At 34.3% G+C, this 19,777-nt stretch overlaps 2 protein-coding genes across 3 annotated transcripts; both read right to left on the reverse strand.

Moving 5' to 3' along the window:
- Positions 1 to 3,539: 3,539 nt before the first annotated feature.
- On the reverse strand, positions 3,540 to 9,258 carry havcr1 (hepatitis A virus cellular receptor 1). Of its 2 annotated transcripts, none has more exons than XM_046867452.1 (7): positions 9,122 to 9,258; positions 8,322 to 8,663; positions 5,495 to 5,578; positions 5,349 to 5,401; positions 5,178 to 5,268; positions 5,052 to 5,088; positions 3,540 to 3,879 (listed from the first exon to the last, which is right to left on the reverse strand). In XM_046867452.1, the coding sequence occupies exons 1-7, from the start codon at positions 9,174 to 9,176 to the stop codon at positions 3,747 to 3,749; spliced, it is 795 nt and encodes a 264-aa protein (XP_046723408.1). In that variant the 5' UTR covers positions 9,177 to 9,258; the 3' UTR covers positions 3,540 to 3,746. The 2 variants fall into 2 exon arrangements, with proteins under 2 accessions (XP_046723408.1, XP_046723407.1); XM_046867451.1 differs by having other exon boundaries at positions 5,349 to 5,404.
- A 106-nt stretch (positions 9,259 to 9,364) lies between these two features.
- havcr2 (hepatitis A virus cellular receptor 2) lies at positions 9,365 to 14,917 on the reverse strand. The gene is given in 7 exon segments (XM_046867453.1): positions 9,365 to 10,749; positions 13,285 to 13,369; positions 13,451 to 13,503; positions 14,150 to 14,209; positions 14,360 to 14,455; positions 14,458 to 14,697; positions 14,815 to 14,917. Coding segments are annotated over 7 exon segments (708 nt in total). The 5' UTR covers positions 14,861 to 14,917; the 3' UTR covers positions 9,365 to 10,621.
- Between the last annotated feature and the right edge of the window lie 4,860 nt (positions 14,918 to 19,777).

Raw genomic sequence — 19,777 nt, forward strand, 5'->3', positions numbered from 1 at the left:
TTAATGGATATAAACCAGAAGATGATTGGTTACAGTTATTTAACATAGAAAAATCTATATCTAAGAATCTATATTTGTGAACATTTATGGAAGGAGTGTCAGGTGTCATTGCTTGATTCAGGGAACAACAACAAAAAAGAAAAATCTACTTTCATCTACTTTCAGTGCCACTTTTAATGTGATGTAATAGGATATCATGTGATATAGAATGTTAATTTGTAGTAATTAGCAGAATTCTTGAATTTGTTTAGAATAATAATCTACTATTATCTACTCAGAGTTATAAACTATATCAGGGGTGGCCAACCAGTCAGAGACCGAGAGCCACATTTTACTGTGTTACCGCAAAGAGCCACATCATACACATGGGCACACATAAACATCACCCATTCCTTCCTCTTACACACACACACACGCACGCACGCACACACACACGCACACACACACACCTCTGCTCAGCCAGGTTTATAGTAAATGTCACACACCAACATAATGACAGAAATTGACTCCTACTGTTCTAAGACTACAGGACAGTCATTTTCAACAATGAACATTGTGTGCACTGTCTCACACACACACAAACTCTTAGTTTAAACAAGTCCACAAACAAAAATATAATAATTTACAATAGCGTTTTTCTTTTACTATGCATGTTACTTAGTGGGACTTTTGGCATTCCTTGCCTTGAACAATCCCCTTCAAATCTGCCTCGTATTCCGTTGTTGCCACTCAAAGCAATTCTTTCACATGTGTGTCAGTCAGAACAGATCTATGCGTTGATTTCACATGTTTCAGGGTAGAAAACAGACTTTGTGTGTGTTTTTTTTAATGTGCGTGTTCACTTCGCTTGAGTTCAATACGGTATTTTCGTTAAAATGCGCATGTGCGTGAGATGAATATACCGCAGGGGTGGGCAATTAATTTTTTAGGGGCCACATGAGAAAGCTGAATTGTGTCAGAGGGCCACACCAACGATAATATTTTAGGGATGCACCGAAATGAAAATTCAATTCAAATGGCAATGAAATCCATAATTTTTTGTGTTATGCCTTTTGCCTTGGCACCATCACTGGAAAACTTTCCTGCCTTTTCCAAAACGTCCTCTACAGACGGAGTGCGCATGCTCGGATTGACTTTACTTTTCTGCGCCGCGTTCTTCTCATATTTAGAATGGCAATCGGGATTTTTGGATTTCAGGTGATAAATTAAACCCAACTTGGAGAAACTCTTTGCAGATACACCCCCTCTTAATATTTCAGCATTGCATGTTTTGCAAATCGCTATCCGCACACTGCAGACATGTTGCACTTATCCAGATAACCGTGTGCTGCTGCGCTTTTTTATTGCGTCATTACAATTGTGTTTCTGCCGTGTTGATTCGGTAATTTAGGTATTTCGGCCGAAAATTTTCGGTGCATCCCTGTAATTATGATTGGCCTCACGCGAAGCGAACACGCACATTAAAAAACAAACAAACACAAACTTCAATATGAACGTAAGAGCCGCATGCGGCTCGCGAGCCGCTGGTTGGCCACCCCTGAACTATATGGACATACGTTTGTGGACACCTGACCATAAGATTTGTATGTGCTTTTTAAAAAGCCTATTCCACATGTAGTCCTCATTTGCTGTTACAATAACCTAAACTCTTCTGGGAAGATGTACCACTAGATTATGAAGTGTGCTTGTGGAGATTTGTAAAAATGTAAAGACAATCAAGCTAACTTTAGTAAAGTCAGGTACTGGTAGGATGAGGAGGCCGTGGGTGTAGTCAGCATTCCATTCATCTGAAAGGTGTTCAGTAGGGTTTAGGTCAGAAAAAACTAAGACTCCAACCCATATGAAACCATATCTTGATCAAGCTTGCTTTGTGCACAGGGGCATTTTTAATTGTGGAAAAGGTTTGGGTTTCGTTGTTCAAATGAAGGCAAAATCTGTTGCTACTGTATCCAAAGACATCCTATGCAAGTGTCTTCCTTCAACTTTGCGGTAACAGTTTGGGAAGGAACTACATCCGGTTGATAAAGTCAGGTGCCCTAATACATTTGTTGATATAGTGTACCTTCACTGATATTGCCTATGTCCTATCTTAGTTAGTTTGGCTTTCAAACAATTTACTTTCCTAGTGTATGCCTGACATCTCTAACAAGGCTCATGAGAGATCATTACAAAGATAACCTGGACAGCAAAGTGATCTTTCTTGTAGGTCTGTATGAGCTAGATTTTGTGTTTATAGTGTTACATCTTGGGACACATTCATCCCTCATCTTTTTCCTTCTTGTTTTTCTTTTCCCTTTCATTTTGTTGTGTGTTATGTCTACCATTACATTTGTTGTGTCCTGCAAATAGCCATGTTGGCCTTTAAAATTGTTAATCTGTAAATCATCTTTGAAGGCCATTTAACTGTAAAAGGTTCCCATTATTTTAATTTAACGGTTGAGTATGCTTGAAGATGATGACATGATAATGCTTGTTAATAGAAAGTCTTGAAGATCTGGACAAATCAGTGTATGTTCTGAGCATAGAGCTTTGTATAAGTGTGTAGGAGTGGTATGTGGGTATAAGAAGTAAAATAAGCAGAGTTGTAAGAGATCTGAACCTACTTAGATCTGATTCTAATTAATAAATTGATCTCTTGCCTAATGCATGTCATTGTGATTAGACATCATTTTTTACCAGTGGTGGACAGGAACAAAGTAAATGTAATTTGTTACTGTACAAAAATAGCTTTTTTTTGCATATCTGTATTTTTTTATTTTTAAGTAGTTTTAAAAAGTAGTTTTTTTTTTAAATAGATATCAATCAATGTGTGTGACTTAGTAATATCATAATTAATAGATTGGTGTGCAGTAACAGAGTCTTTTCACATAAACTAAGTTAATTAAACAAGAATCTTGTGACAAAAATTATAATAGGAACATTATAGCCATAATAAATCAAGTGCTTTGGATACTTATGTACACCTGAAGGCAAATACTTTTATACTTTTAGTGAAAGTTTAAAGAGAGCACTTTTACTGGAGTAATATTTTATCTAGTGTATCTCTACTTTAACCCAAGTACATGGTTTGTAGTGTATCTCTACTTTAACTTAAGTACATGGTTGGTGAACATCATCCACCTCAGATTTTTATTTGTTTAAATTGTTAAAAGATTTTCAGTTTGTTATTTGCCAAATGCCAAAGTTGTGCACTGCTGTTATGTATAGATATGATCAGTGTTAGGCACTGTTGATTGCTACATGGTCAGAATTTTCTTCATCTTCACAGTCTCACAGTTTACAATAGTCTTCTGCATATTGCTCCTTTACTTTTCTATTGCTTTAATCATAAATGTTCTAAGATTTTCAGTATTCTTTGTTTAAAGGGTTTTACGCTGCTCTCTCTATCATTTATTCACAGCAAGTTGCAGCATATTATTACTAGCCTAGAAGGCGCCACAGGTCAAACTGGGAAAATTTATTAAAGGGATCAAACGTTTGTGGTGTTAGAAAATGTATTGCTTAAACTTGTACACTAACATTTACACATGATCAACATTTATATATATATATATATTTTACAACTGGTACATTTACAAATTGCACTACAGTCCATATGTGAATATCTGTAGACTGAAGAACATGATTCAACTGAAAAGAAAAAAAAATCACCAAAATATTTAAAAATCATCTGAAATGATGGAAGAAATGGAAAAAAACAACATAAAAAACAGTCCAACACTGTTTATACAGGATGTTACTCCTTGTTATCTTGACCATTGTTCATATGCATTCTCAGTGTCTATCTGGTAGATGTTTTCCATAGCCATTGACCTGCTGTTCAGACCCAGGCTCACTTCTGAGTTGTTGTAGATGGCTTCTCTGTTTGAGTTCTGGTCTCTGGAGGGAGAGAATTGGATCCACATGTAAAACATATTTTACATACTGACTCTCAGTTATAACTGGTTTTACTTTACTGAAGCAGTGAGGCACAAATGGGAAAGTAAATTCGAAGAAAAAAAGATTTACCTCAATTTAAGTTTAAGATCACCTCAGTGATATGATATATATGATATGCTAAAGTAATACGCAGCATTCTTGCAGATATTATGAATTTATTTATATACTTACACCGAGTTACACTGATACTAAGTATGAAGTAAATAAGTAGCTTTTTCTGGTATCTATACTTTACTAAAGTATTTCCATTTTAGGACTTTTACTTTAACTTCACTACAATCCAAAATCAAATATCTTTTTTTTCTCAACTACACTTTGCAAAATCTGTCGTTCCTTTTTTTTTATGGGTGGATAAAAACGTAACTGATCGCACAGAGTGCATGTTCTGTTTTCAACTTGTTTTGATTCCTGCTTGGTGGTATCTACTCAGCACGAGCATACAGGTCAGCGTCAGTTCAACAGCAAGCAGAACATTTTGAGAGTAATAAAGGGTAGAAGAAACTCCTGACTCAAACTTACCACAACACCTGTGGTCTGATTTTTGCAAACCTTTTTAAGTAGTTAAAAATAAGTTTTGGGCTTATGATCTTTTTTATATATCAACCAGTGTTTATTATTAATTTAATTTAATTTATTAAAAGATGTTGTGCTAAGAGTAACTTTAGAGTCTTTTCACATGAAATGAGTTAATTAAGCAAGTTTTTGTCCTGTAACAAAAATGATAATACGACATTATAGACATAATAAATCATCGTACTTTGGATAATTAAGTATATTTTTTAAGGCAAATACTTGTCTCTACTTTAACTCAAGTACAAGGTTTGTGTACTTCGTCCACCATTGGTTTTAGTCCATGCCTTGAAGTTTGTAGTGGTTAGGCTTGTGTTTAAATAGATTCTTTGCTTTAATGCTTCTTGAGTACAACGTTTATCATTTTAATAGCTGATGAAAGTTACTTTCCTGCTGACATGCACAAAATCCGACATTGTTTTTAATTTATGAATCTTTTTTCAAGGTGGTTCTATACTAACTTTCTTTCTATATGTTTCCAAACAATATTTCATTTCATCGAATAACCTTGTTGCCTTTCTATATGACTTCCTTTCACTTACATTTCGACAGATTCCCTGGTTCTCCTTTTTTTCAACCCTGAAACGAGAACAGTCATGCAGCATTAAATTTAGATCAAAATTAAAAGAGTAATGCATTGTTGTTTATTGTGAGTTTAATGTACTCACATATCAGATAAATAGCAGCTCCGATAATGAGTAAAATTAGCAGGATTGGTATGACAGTTAAAGGAACTGCCTTATTTGTTGTTTCCTTCCCCTTAATAATGAGAACCTTGAGAATTAATAACATTAACAGTGATTGATGCAGAATTATTGGATGAAGTCATGCATACTTACAGATTGTTCGCTTTTTGGATTTGAGGTGTTAAAGTTGTAAGTTGTGCTGTTAGCTACTGAGGATAAAAAAATGACATTTTAAAATGTATAAATAAAAGGAAATAAATATAAATTAATGAATAAATAACTACCCCCCACCCCTGTACCGTGTGTAGGTTCAGTCTCCCATGGATCCCTTGTTACTGGCTTGGGGGTATTTGGTAATAAAGAATACACTTCAGAGGTGGGTCCTATTTTTTGTAAAAAAAAAAAAAACAAAAAAAGAAAACAAAAAAAATATATATTTTTTTTAATATTAATTGGATGTCAGTCAATACAATCTCTAAGAGCAGTGTAACAGAAAAGTGATCACAAGGATTTCAGAAGTTTGGGTCCTGATGATGTCACAGTAATCCATGTCCAGGATACAAGGGAATGAAATAATCTGTGCTGTCTGGGTGAGAGGGTACGTACTTTCTCTTCCTTGTTAATCAGAGACACTCTAAAAGAGACACATCCAGTAGCACCCAATTGTGAGCTTATGTATGTAGAAGAGGTCAGATAATGTTTACTTGTTTAGTGTTAGATGACGCAGCATTAGCAGTACTTTTTCAAGATGCTTGTCTTAGATAAAAGCAGGTTACCAGCAGCACCTTACCCTTTCCCTTTCCCTGGCTGTACGGTATTGTATGATGGGATATGATGAGAGCTGTGTGATAACCAAATAACCATTGGAACAGAAAATAGGGAAAACAGAGCTGAAAAACTAAAAGAATAGACGTAAAACAGGAGAGTTTAGCATAAGACAATAATAATTATAATCCTATAACAGCACATCCTGAAGTGTTTTGTTTAAGAATGACACAGTTTTATCTGTTATAAGTTGTTTTTAAGGAAGGAAATGTCTAAGAAACAATTGGTCCCCTGTCATTATGCAGCTATAATTAGTTATCTAACTATCCTCTATTTTTTTCCTCTTGAAGTCAATGAGACAAAATATAGCCAGTTTCCATCTTATAAAGGATTCATGAGAAATCTAATGGTGATAATCTTAAAGGCACAGCTTTATCTCGGCGTGTTAATGGGCCTGAAAATAAACACATATATGTAAAACATCATCATGTTGACTAATACGAGTTTTCTTTATTTCCCATGTGTTTTTATCAGTTTATGTAACTTAACTTAGAATTCAGTTATTGTGGAAAATGAATATAAAGAATAAATTATTGATTTTTTTAACTTTCAGATTACATTACATTACTGTCAAAGATGCTCTCATAGCAAGTTATTCAATATCATTGAACATTTTATTTAAATAAAAATATGCATCAAAGACATTTTTTTTTTTGGCTAGTGTAAGTACGTAAGTACGTATCATGACTCTTTTATATATTTATATTATATAAAGGCCCCACATTTATAAGTAAACACATTGCAATTATAATAAAGTTCATATTATTATTATTATTATTATTATTATTATTATTATTATTATTATATTTATTACTGCTATTAAACTTCAGTGGCATGACTAGTCTAGGTACATTGCCTCTTTCAGAATCTAATCATATTATCTGTCCTTTTGTTATTTACTCTGCTTTATTGATTGACCACATGACCACACTTTAGCCACAAAGCTACATCAAGTGAACCACAAAATGAAGCCTTACATCAAGAGTCAGTCTAAATTCTGTTAACTTGTCCATTAAGATCACTACAACTCTGACTATAAGAAACTAAAAGCTATTTAAAAAATATGGCCCTCTTAATAAAAAAAAAAAAAGCAAGCAATATTAAAGTGGATTTTTCTTCACCTCTTCACCTCATATGAGGCCTCAAATCTACTTCCCATTCACACTTGTTCCTTTTGGACTGGGACCAAAAATCGCTTAGATTTATGGCTAACTCACTGCCCTGACGCTCTCAATTAGTCTCACACTTGCTTGTACCTTTGTCTTAATTTCTTGGCTTAGCAGTATATTGGGATCTTGTCAAACCGAATTATTGTCAATTCTTAAGAGAACTGTAAAACCCTGTTGTAAAAGTTGTAACTAACTCTATGAAATCCTCACTCCAAATGTCAGAGAGCCACTCCCTCCTCCTCTGACTGAAGAACTCCAGCATGCTTTACATATTTCAGCAAAATTTATTATCGCATAAGCAACCTCAGGGTCAAAAGGTAATAGAAAAACGATCTAGGAGTGCTTTTAGTTCACAGTTTATCCACAAACGAATGAACGAAACCACAAAGAAAACTTGAAAACGTCACCTATTATAATGACACTTTGGTACTGGGTGCCCAGTTTCCTGTAGACCAGGGGTGCACACACTTTTTCAACATGCGAGCTACTTATAATATGACCAAGCCAAAATGATCTACCTACTATAAAAATGCATAAATAAATATCAATTTTTTTAATGTCATGCGATATACCCCACACTACCTTTGCGATCGACTGGTAGATCGCAATCGACGTATTGGGCACCCCTGCTGTAGACTGTTATCAATCTGGCATTACACATTTTTGAGAAACTCGGCCTCAGACTCATTTTATCTAAGCTGTTTTGGTTTGTTGTGAACAAGCTCAAGGCTACTGAGCAGTAACAATATTTATTTCTGACCTGCTATGACAGACAATGTTTCGAGATCTTGCTACAACATAGAAATAGTTTTTTTGTGGGGCGTTTTGGACTTTTTTTTAATAAAATGTGCAAATTAAGGAAAGTTTCTTCAGATTAAATCTGTAGTGAGTTTGTTATTGGTAGTGTACATGAGGAAGTATTCCTGGCACTCTTATAGCACATGACGCAAATGTTGCTGAACAATAAGTATACGGTTACAAAATACAGGGTCAAAGTTACACTTCCCTAATAATAATAACTAAAAATATTAATATAAATTGCAATCTCATCTTTCTAAGTGAAGCATAGATGAAGCATAGATATTGTGAATTTTCACTATTAGAAATATACTTGTTTGTAATGGATACACACCTTTCATAATGACTACGTCGATTACAATCTTTTCATCATTGAACCATCCAGGCACGTGTACGCGGCAGCCGTATTTCCCAGAGTCTTCATGTGTAGTGTTGTGTATTGTCAAAGATGCATCTCCTCTCTGTAACTCTCCGTTTAGCTGATATTTCTGCGATGTGCTCCTCACCACTTTATCTCCGTCGGTGGCAATGATTTCTGTCCCACACCCTGATAATGGAATTTCTCCCCTCATCCAACATATATCACATTGCCCATGATATTTCATGTTATACTTGCAGGGCAGAGTGACTTTCCCACCACTGAAACCAGTAACAGTAATGCTCCTGCATGGACAGACTGAAAAAGGGTTGCAAATGATGGAAAGTTATGCTAGATATTGTACCACACAAATTCTCAAACTAGAGACCCCTCAGGAGTCCATTATTTTGAAATGGTGCTGGAAATCATAACCCATGTTAAAAATATTAAAAGAATATATATATTATTTAAAAAATATTATTCCATTGTTATCATTATTACCCAGTTTGACTGGCCATTTGAGTGAAATGTATTATGTTGCACAAATTGTAGTCAAATTCTTGATTGTCATTTGTGATGATAATCTGATTGTATGTTACAGTTAACCTGGTTTATAGAAAGTTTATTGATCATGTAACTGATTAAAAAGAAAAGATAAAGTATGAATATAAATAAAAATATAATTTAAATTAATTATTTGATAACACAACCTTGCTTTTGAACACTATTGCTATATTGTAAGTATAGTGTATAATCTTTTTGGTCTTTTTGCTTACCTGTAAGACAAAGAAGGAGCCAGATAGTGGAGCTCTGTGTATCAAGCCGAATCATGGTGAAAGTTTCGCTCTAACTTCTCTCCTTTTTTTTGAGGCTCTCACATTTAAACAAACCTGCATGTGACTTCCTGCCTGACGTAGTAGGAAATCATATGTCCTTCACTGCTGTGGGAATTTGTGATTACATAAAGAGATTGTTTTGTGATTTTGTATAAATTATGGCTGCAGTCATCCTGAAACTGACATTTTTAATAAAAAAAAAAATTTCTCAAGTATACAAAAGAAAAAGTTTGGAAAAAAAAGTTATTTTGTAATTCCATAGTGTAAGATTTATAATCTGTTTACTCATAATAGTAATGGGTGACGCAACACTAGGTGCCAGTATTGGGCTAGTTTTAAAAATGTCATGGCCTATGAAAAGACCATCTTTCATCTCATTGATTTTAGCTTTATCCTGGTTAAGATTGTAATGGATCATCACATCACTGGAGCGTCATCACACACGCATCATCACACACACTCATTCACACAAATGGACGATACAGAGTACCCTACCAGTATGTTCTTGAAATGCAGGAGGAAATCAGAAAACCTTGATTTAGAAATATATCATATATAGATATCATTTAGCGATACAGATGAGCTACATGGTCAGTTTATGTGTGATGTCCTGAAGAAACAAGTCTACACTCTCTAAAACTAGAATCCTGTTGACTTGGTCCTTAATTTTTTCTTGTAGAACGTCTGGATTTCATGTTCAGTGAAGGTTCTATATGGGTTTTTTTCTAAAGAGCAAAATGTCTGTTCTACTCTTCATGGAATGATTAAGTATTCTTTGCATGGTTCCACTGAGGGGCCCATGTAAAAGCTCTTTGAAAAACACAAACAGTTGAAAGCTGTTCATTGCTATTGTACATCTTGTGTTTTCCTGACAAATATTTGATCGTTTTCCCCCTTTCACATTCATGTTACTGTAGTGTACATGAAATAAGAAACAGATTTGAGACCCCCATGGTAGTATTCTCATTGAATTTTCATTCCCTCCCAACAAGCACATACAGTGAAAGCATGGGAGAATTGAAATACATGGACCTCGAGGGTACAATTTTAAGAGCACACTGAGAGAAGTGAAAGACCATTAAGGTGCTGATAAGATAAAGCTGAAATCTACTGCAAGCTTGTAGCACTCCATAAATCCACCAGAAACGTCAAAATAACACACAAGGAAAAAAATGAGACAGAGAGAAAGTAAATTTTTCATACAGAGGAAGAGCTACACAGAGTCATAGCAAAAACAAAGTGATGGCTTATCTGGAAAAAGGTTTAAAGTTTGGATTTAGGACTAGATGTATTTTTGAACTGGTCACATGTAAAAGACACAAAATCCAGTTGTAGATAAATCGATTGTAGGCACTCAGAGAGAAAGAGTCAAAATGAAGGATTTCATGTTTGTCGTAATGGTGTAATATTTCATCGTAACGTATCATATCTAATGAGCACCTACAGCACATGTGCTCCAGACGTGTGGGGAGGGGAGATGCTGCTTCTGCTGCTGCTGCTGTTGTGGTCACGTCTGGGGGTATTTTCCATTTCACCGCTGTCTTCACGTTTTCTGGAGCGCCGCAGCTCTAAGAGCAGAAAGACTTTAGTGCGTAGCAAGCAAAGTGCCTCATGAGTCATCTTTTTCACTTCCACTCTTCCACAAAAACACTGTCTGAGAGCTAAATTAAAACCAGCATGCAGCAGAAGGAAATGTGGAAATTTCGACACAGTTTAACTCATGAGAACCTGACACACATAATTCATTTTGATTTTGCAATTGATGCGTTGAGTACTACTTAGTTTAAACTTTCATTTGGATTTCAAGTACTATAGAGTCGATAAGGAAATGCGACGATTATAATCGGTTAATTCTTACAAAAGCTTATTTTATAAAAAATAAAAAAAAAAGCTTGTCATCAGCATTAACCTTGACAAAAAATACATTAAAAAGGAGAGAACTTTCGCAACAGTAAACCATCATAATGTCCCTTCGGCAGAACATGGACAATTTTAAAAAGCTCTTTTCAATCTTTAAACAATGACATAACTCTAAAAATGCATCACATTTAAGATATTTAAAGAAAAGTTAAAATATTATAAAATTCACTCAAAATCATCTTATATCAATAAAATATTGATACTTTCCTCTTGTAATATTTTAAAGTCACCATTAACCCAGAATTTCATGCTTTATGCATAATTTCAGGTTAACTAATATGATAAATAACATGATTTAATTAAGCCTTAATGTAAAGTGTTAGTGTTACATCTGAAGGTTAAATCTCTTCTATTATATATACAATTTGATCAAATCTATGACCTTTATTATTAAACTACAGGAAAACCTAAGAGGAAACAAAAACAAAACCCCAAAGAGGAACTGTGGGTACATATTTATGAGTGTGAGTAATATAAATTTGTACAGCAGCTCCTGGGAGTTTAAAGGATTAAATAAGAGAAAAAACTTATCATAATTTATCTGAACACATTTTATTTGACCTACATTAGACATTTATAGCACACCCATAACCCCTGCATAAACATTTTTAAAGCAGTACTGGAGGATTTAAAGGAAGTATGCAATGACAGTTTTATAGACATATAAATATGATATAGACGTATTATTTTTACATTATATAATAATAATTATAGATATAGAAAATGTTTTACTGTTGAAGCCAGAACTGTGCATACAGCCGATATAGGCTGCAGATAATCAAACTCATTTTTCCAAACATGTCATATCACCATCAAGTCGAACATCTAAATTGGTCAGAGGTGATTTCAAAACAAATCAATTACTGCCAGATCTATTTCTAAATTCCGGTGTATTGACTGTATACATACACCAAATTGACTGTCTCTGGAAGATTCCAGAATGTAATAACTGTTAGATGTTATGCTTTTGCCAATTGTCATAATTTAGAATTAACTTGGGATCACACATGTGGATCTTTAAAAATAATGCCTTTTTTTTCTTTGGTACCAGTTTCCAGTTTTCAAGTGGTACAAGTTTTCCACAACTGATGGTACCTCAGACATCTGAAGAAAAAAAAAAAACACATAGCTACTGCATTGTTCACAAAGGAGGCACAAATAACTTTAGCTCTAAAAGATTTCATTGAAACTCAAGATACCAAAAGTGGTGAAGCAATCAGAAGAATTAGATACCAAAGAAACCTCTACTATTGACTTCATTTGTGGTTTTACGAGGAAGAAGACAAGGCTACCAAAGCTGACTGTCAGTATGAACACACGAGAACAAATTATGCAAGTGATCACTATGACAAAAACATAGCATTTTAGAGGTGTGATTTCTGGTCACATGAAAAAGTTGATCAATTTGGGCATAATGATCGATACTTTAGATGCTTAATCCAAAGAACACTATCCCAGCTGAGAAGAATAAGGGTGATAGTATCATGTGGCGAGGGGGTTTTCCTGGAAAAGGCTGTCTTATAGGAATTAAAGTGGTTACCGTAATAAAACTAGTGATGTATGGTAACATAAAATGCACAAATTGAGTCTGAAAATATGTAAATTTTTATCTTAAGTGTATTAAGTGTCTTAGCTAACATCATATTCATCACGTATTGAAAAATTGTCTAAAAAGTGTCTACCTGAGATATTTCTTTTTCAGAGGTGTATCTACTGTATTGACCTTTTATTAGCAGCATAGAATTGAATGCTCAGTTGGTCAATTTGTGTTCCAAATGTTTCTTTTTTCCTAAAATACTTTTATTATTTACCATACAAATTAATTTATATTAGTTTGTTTTTTAATAAAAAAAATTAATTATGTTTACATTAGTGCCATGTATCATGACTCATTAAAAATGACATTAACATGCAAGAAAAACGATAATAATCATGATCATTGGGTATATAATCGATGAGTGTTTTCTCTTTTCCCACATAAAACCTCTGATCCCATGTCCTTTGTACTGAAATATACGTTTCAGTTATTCTCTGGCATTGTTTACTTAAGAATATGTGCAATTCTTATGAATGTGTTAAAAAGTCACTGTGCACCCTTTTAGAGAAGGTGTTATTTCCCACCTAAACTACAGCAAAAATATCTAACTTGTGTTTTCATATACTTCATATACACTTCAACTTACTCCATATAAGTGCCAAGATTAAACCTGGGGTAAATATAATGGCTCCCGCTCTCAGTACAATCAGGATGAAGGTTTCCAGTGTCTCCTAAATAACCAAGAAAAATGTTAACTAAAGCATTAAGTCCAGGTTTATTAAGGACAATATTCAAAAAAGATTTACACAAACCTTTGACTGTGGCTTCTGTACAGCTGAACTGTATCCTGAGTTGAGTGTGACTTCTGAAATATATTTTTTTGAATTTTCTACATCAGACTCATAAATACTGTACATTGGAAATATCACAGCTGTACATTGATGAAATATTTAGACTAACATGGTTCTCAAACTGAATTTATGTTTTTTTTTTCTTTGCATTGCGGTGTAGAATGCTTCTAAGACGCTGACCCACATGCTAATCTGTTTATGCCAAAATGGCTTTAAGAGCTACAGACCAGTATGTGCAATTATGTAGATATATCTATGTTGAAGACTGAAGAGAAAGACATGGAAACCAAACATAATGTCAGTAACCAGCAGATTCCCTGAAAAAAAGTTTATATTTCAGCACAAATTATTACGTTGTTTCTACATGAACTGCATTACTGCTTGTTTCCACAATTCATCTTAATGCAACAAAATATATATGTCTGGGATTAGGAATGAGCAGACCATATTTATAGCAGTAATGTTTAATATTTAGAAAAGATATACAGTGAATGTATATTTAAATAAGCAAAATCTAAAAACTGTAAATGTGTTTGATCTTTTTTTTTACCAAATCAGTAAAAGTAAACCTTTTATTGCAGGTGATGGCTTGTCTTAAGGTCAGATAAAGATTAAAGGATCATGTAGGATCATGTAGTATTTGGTTATGAAGTCACTGACCTTGTGTTTGCTTCTCTGCAGAAGTCGGGAGTAATTTTGTGAGGCTGACTATTTCTATTCCTTTAAAAAATGAAAAATTAAATATGAGATGAAAAAAATGAGATGAGAAAAATAAAAAGATTGACTACTATACTGTAGTCAATATGTACTTCAATCGAAAACTATTGTTCATAAACTTGTTTTGCAAAATATTATCAGGGGTGTGCTCACCATTTGTGATAATTAGGTAAACTCTGTAGCTGAGGTCATTAAATAGTCCCGGGATCTCAATACGACATATGTAAAATCCAGTGTCTGCTTTTCGGCTGCCTTAATGCTGAGTGAAACATCCCCACTCTGGAGTTTACTGGTAAAACTGTACCTGTGTGATTCTTTATAGTTTACCACCAGTCCTTCAGTCGCAATTAGCGTATGTTTACAACTGAACCAGGATTGATCTCTTCCCCAACAAACATTTGATATACCATAAGTACTGACATCATAGTGACAAGGTAAAATAACCATGTCCCCAACTAGTCCAACCACCGTCAGAATAGATCCTTCACACACTAAAAGCATAGAGAATTCAGCTCTTAGTACACAGATCACGACACGCTTCATCACTACTTATATATTTATTTTAACCTTTGAATAGTACTGGATGGATACATGTAAAAAATACTTACATACAACCAAGATGCTTAATATAATTAGAATCACAGAAGTCAGCATTTTCTACAGCAGTACAATCTCTTAAAGCACTGGCACATAGACTAATGGGCTGCAGTGTGGAAATAGACAGACTACTTCTGTTTTCCACGAGTGTGGTTCACCAATAGGAAAGATTTTTTTAAATAGATTTAGACGTGCCATTTGGGTAGCAGTGGCTTTTCTTCCCATTTGCATGTTTGACTAATGACTAATAATGGCATAAATTACACGTGTTAATGATATTAGTTTCCAATAAATGGATAGTGCAGCGCTTAATAGGGCACATTAGAGCTGTAAACCGATTTTCATCCAGTGGGCTGGAGTGATTGCATACTGCCTAAAAGATGTTGTCAGCTTATTTAATTTTAAGAATTATTAAGTTTATTGAGGTGCCCCACCCAGGGTACACATCATTATTGGTTCCATATCTGAATAGAATAGAATAGAATAGAATAGAATAGAATAGAATAGAATAGAATAGAAGTCGTAATCAGGGAACCACCATGACCATGATCGTCACTAATGGACCTATAGCCATCTTTGAAACTTTTACACTATTTAAATGTCTTACTGCGGCTAAGCATCTCATCTTCTGTAGATATCTGTGGGTTTTGCACATGCACTAATACTGTTATCCACCATCTTGATTAACAGTCTCCAGACCGGGCTGTGACATCAGTAATAGAATAGAATAGAATAGAATATTTACAGTTAAATAGGTATAAACTATCATAACAAACAAGAGCCTCATGGTCCATCCAAATGTCATTCAACACTATTACTTTTCTAAATAAATAAGCAAAAAACAAATAACACACTGTGATTCAGAATGTTTGACAGCCTCACAAGCCCTACAAGCCCGCCTCAATACAATAATTTCTCTAAACAAATATGTTGCAAGAACCTCAGTCTTTCTGTATGTAGGTCAAATCCAACTAAAAATTATTGCCAGATTTGCAGATGTTTTGGTTATGCTAATTTTCTTCATTTGTATGTTCGCATGCTGATAAATGCCACTCTTCTATAAATTACCGCATGCACCTACGGCAGAGCCGATTTACATTTAGTGATGCCTGAAAACCTCCATTAGAACAAATCTCACTGAGAGCTAAAAACAACAACAAGACTAAATGGTGGTAAAAAAAAAAAAAAAAGCTCTAAAGCATGGCATGTGTTAAATCTTTCAGTAAACCAGCTCAACCACTTGGTCCTCATTTCCATCCTGAGCTTGGGTTACTGTGTCTGGAGCTTCATATGCTCTCCCCCACTCCATGCTGGTTTCCTCACAGTTATCCGGTTTATTTCCACCTCCAAAACATTTCAGTCAGTGGATTATCAAAGGTGAATGACTTCTAAAATCTAGCAGTCAAAAAGATTTAATATTTGATTTAAAAAAATTGAAGTACTCAAGAATTACATTCTATTGGCTTAAATTTTGCCTTTTTCCTGCTGGATCATTGAGTATTTACATGACGGTGATATGCCAAATAATACTTTTGCCACTCTGCACTGCCATCTGCTTGTCCTATTTTTCCACTTTCGTGTTTGTGCATAAGAGACTCTACTGAATCTACTGCCACCACAAGACAAAATTGCCTTTTGAGCTCATTTCACCCAAAGAAATTCTCCTGTATCACATTTTTATACTAATAATGTAAATAAAACTAGATAAATAAGTCCAGCATTGAGCAGAAGTCAAATGAGAGGGTAATCGTATGTAATCCGGGACATCTCAGAAAAATTGATTTCTAAGCACATTTCAATTCCATACACCGGTTTACACCACCTCACTGCTCTTGTAGAGCTGCATGGAACAGTCAACTAAAGGTGCTGTCCTTGATGATGATAAATTAAACCAGCAATTATGAAGATTTTGTGCTGTTTCAAATCTTGAAAATAGACAACAGGCTGAAGCTCAGCTTTGTTAGATTTTATAGTAAGAGGTTGTGATAATACCAATTATCAACAAAGGTCATTTGCTTTCCACGTGAAACATTGACCGTCACAATTTTTTCCCCAAACTACACATTTAACTTAATCTAACTGTCAGGTGTGATTTACAGCAGCTTTAAAATTCATAGAGACTGTTACAGCTTTGACCATCTGTCATTATTTTATTAGATCACTCCAATTTTATGACTAAGAGGGAAACCATCTATTTATCTTACATTGGTTTTAATCCAGAATCAAGAAGTAACATGGTCATTAAAAAGTAATTAATGACAAGATGATGTAATGAAGCCTGGGGTGAAGTGGAGTGACTGTTAAAGGTCTGTTAAATGAGGTCTGTTTTTTCCAATAGCAATATGTCCTGAAGAGTTTTCCTAAACCACATCAATTTGTAGGGCATGAATGACATTTTATTGTAACAAATAAGCAACACAAAACAAATACAAAACAATTGCCGCAAATAAGTGTAACGCATTACAATAATTATTCATTAAAGAATGAATGAGATAAAGAATGAATGTATTTTGGCATGTAAAAATGAATGAATAATTATGCATTCATTCAACAATAATGTCTAAGTATTAGCAATAATTCTCCTTGCCTCTAATTTTACGGGAACTCTTGTCCTGAGATTACAAAAGTGATACCTGTGAACAGGAGGTTTGTATTGGCAAGAAAAAAAATTCAGTAAATTGACAGATTGTGTCACGGTGTGCCAGGATACATTTTGTTTTTCTATCCGGAGGTAGTTTAGCTATCGCCCCAGGGGCTGCGTTTAAAAGCTGTGCTCTTAGTGTTGTGTGCAGAGAAAATAGATGACAGAATATTAATCTTAATGTAATGAAGCCTGTGAGCATTCACTCAAACACTGATGAATCTTTAATGTGGTCCAGTTACATTGGCAGGCAAATTTACCTTAGATTTTGCAAGCTTACAAAAAGATTTTCGGTTTTATTTCACAGTACTATGTGCATGCATTCTTCTTAACCAGGATCCTTGATATTTGAATGTTTTCTTGTTTAAACATCCATATCAACTGTTGATGACCCAGGAGTTTGTTCTGTTGGTGATTGGCTAGACAGATGTGGCAAACAAGGTAGAACAAAATACACTATATGGACAAAAGTATTAGGACACTTGACCTTTCATGTGATATGTGGTTCTTCTCCAAGCTGTTAGCTCAAAGCTGGAGGCACACAATTGTTTAGGATCTCTTTGGATACTGTATAATAAAATTTAGCATTCACTTGAACTTGAAACCCAAACCTGTTCCAGCATGGCAATGCCCCTGTACACAAAGTGAGCTCCATGAGATATTTTTTACATGGTTTTGAGAGGAAGATCTTGAGTGGCCTGCTAAAGAGCTCTGATCTCAACCGTACTCAAATTCAAATTCTCAACACCTTTGGGATGAATTGTAACACTGATAGTACCCCAGTCCTCCTCACCCTAAATCACCCAAATGTCCACATGCACAATCAGAAATCTAGTGGACCATCTACCCAGAAGAGTGGAAGGAATTATAAATGAAAACTGTGACTAAATGTGGAATGAGATTCTCAAAAAGCACATACCATACCTATGACCAGGTGTCCACAAACATTTGCCAATAGAGTGTATATAGAGGGTAGGGGTGATCATGGATAAGAGTTTTTGGCCAACCGTCAAAACTACACTATTCCTACTACAACTGCTGACACTTTATTACATTTCACAGATAACATCAAACCCTTCAGCTCTAGATAGAACGAAGAACACAACATTTGTTATCATCTCATTTCATCTTATGTACACATTAAAGTTATGGCTTTTATCAAGTTTTTTGCACAGGAATTGTTATTAGAACTGATAGAGAAACCTATAAACATTGATTCTTTAGTATAGAACCTTTAAAATGCCTTCTCAAAATACATCATTCTAACGCCTTCACTCTCAGCCAAAATAAACGTTTTTACTTTACTTTGTAATGGTTTACATTCTATGGGTGATCAAGCTTCCTCCCATGAATCAAAACTTTAGAATTCTCTCCCCATTGAGATTAGACAAGATGAATTTTTCGTTGTTTTTAAATCAGCTCTTAAAAACTTTTTCAGGATAGCTTTCAGGTGTTTTTTCATTTTTGTGCTGTATCTGTAATGTTTGTTAATTAATTAATTAATTAATTAATTTATTTTATTTTTATTTCCTATTTTTATGCTTGGTAAGAGCTTTGAGATATAACTTTTAAAGGTGCTATATAAAATTTAGATTATTATATTATTGTATTATTCTAGTAATTATATAATGCTTTATTGTGATTCTGTGTATATACTGTAAGGGGTGTATTTGCAATTTTCGGTATGCATGCCACGTACTATGCATACTAGTGTAAAATAAATAAAGAAGCGCTCTCTTTCTCTCTCTCTCTCTCTCTCTCTCTCTCTCTCTCTCTCTCTCTCTCACTCACTCGCTTCCTGTTTCTCCCTCCCTCTATTACCTTTGCTTTTATAGTTAATATAATGAGATACATTCACTAGTGCCCTTATGCATGACACACAGCTGTGATTAAATGGAGCCTCAAGAATACTTGCTGTCATCATGCCCAGTTTCATTTCAATCGCATTTCAAGTGCCTTCATCAGTATATCAATTCATCCTTAAACCTATGCATTATAAATTCTACATAATTACTTATTGCCTCTGTTCTAAATTTAGGATTATTTTATACTGTGAGTTTAATCTTAACCTTTTAATCCGTACGATAAAAAAAGTGAGGGTTGTGACAAAAAAAAAGAATAGTTTTTGTCATCATGTAAACACTATAACTGAATGATTTAAAGCTAATGGGAATTTCTAATGTTTATATATACATTTCTTAATTGCTCACTTTGTCTCATGAGAAAATGTAACTGTTAGTAGCCAGAATACAAGTTACCAGGTGAATATTAAGTTAAATAAATGATTTTTGTGATTTTCCTGAGAACTGTATAGCATTTAAAAAGATTTAGTA

This window comes from Silurus meridionalis, chromosome 15 (assembly GCF_014805685.1).
Source record: "Silurus meridionalis isolate SWU-2019-XX chromosome 15, ASM1480568v1, whole genome shotgun sequence".
Taxonomy (NCBI): Eukaryota; Metazoa; Chordata; class Actinopteri; order Siluriformes; family Siluridae; genus Silurus; species Silurus meridionalis.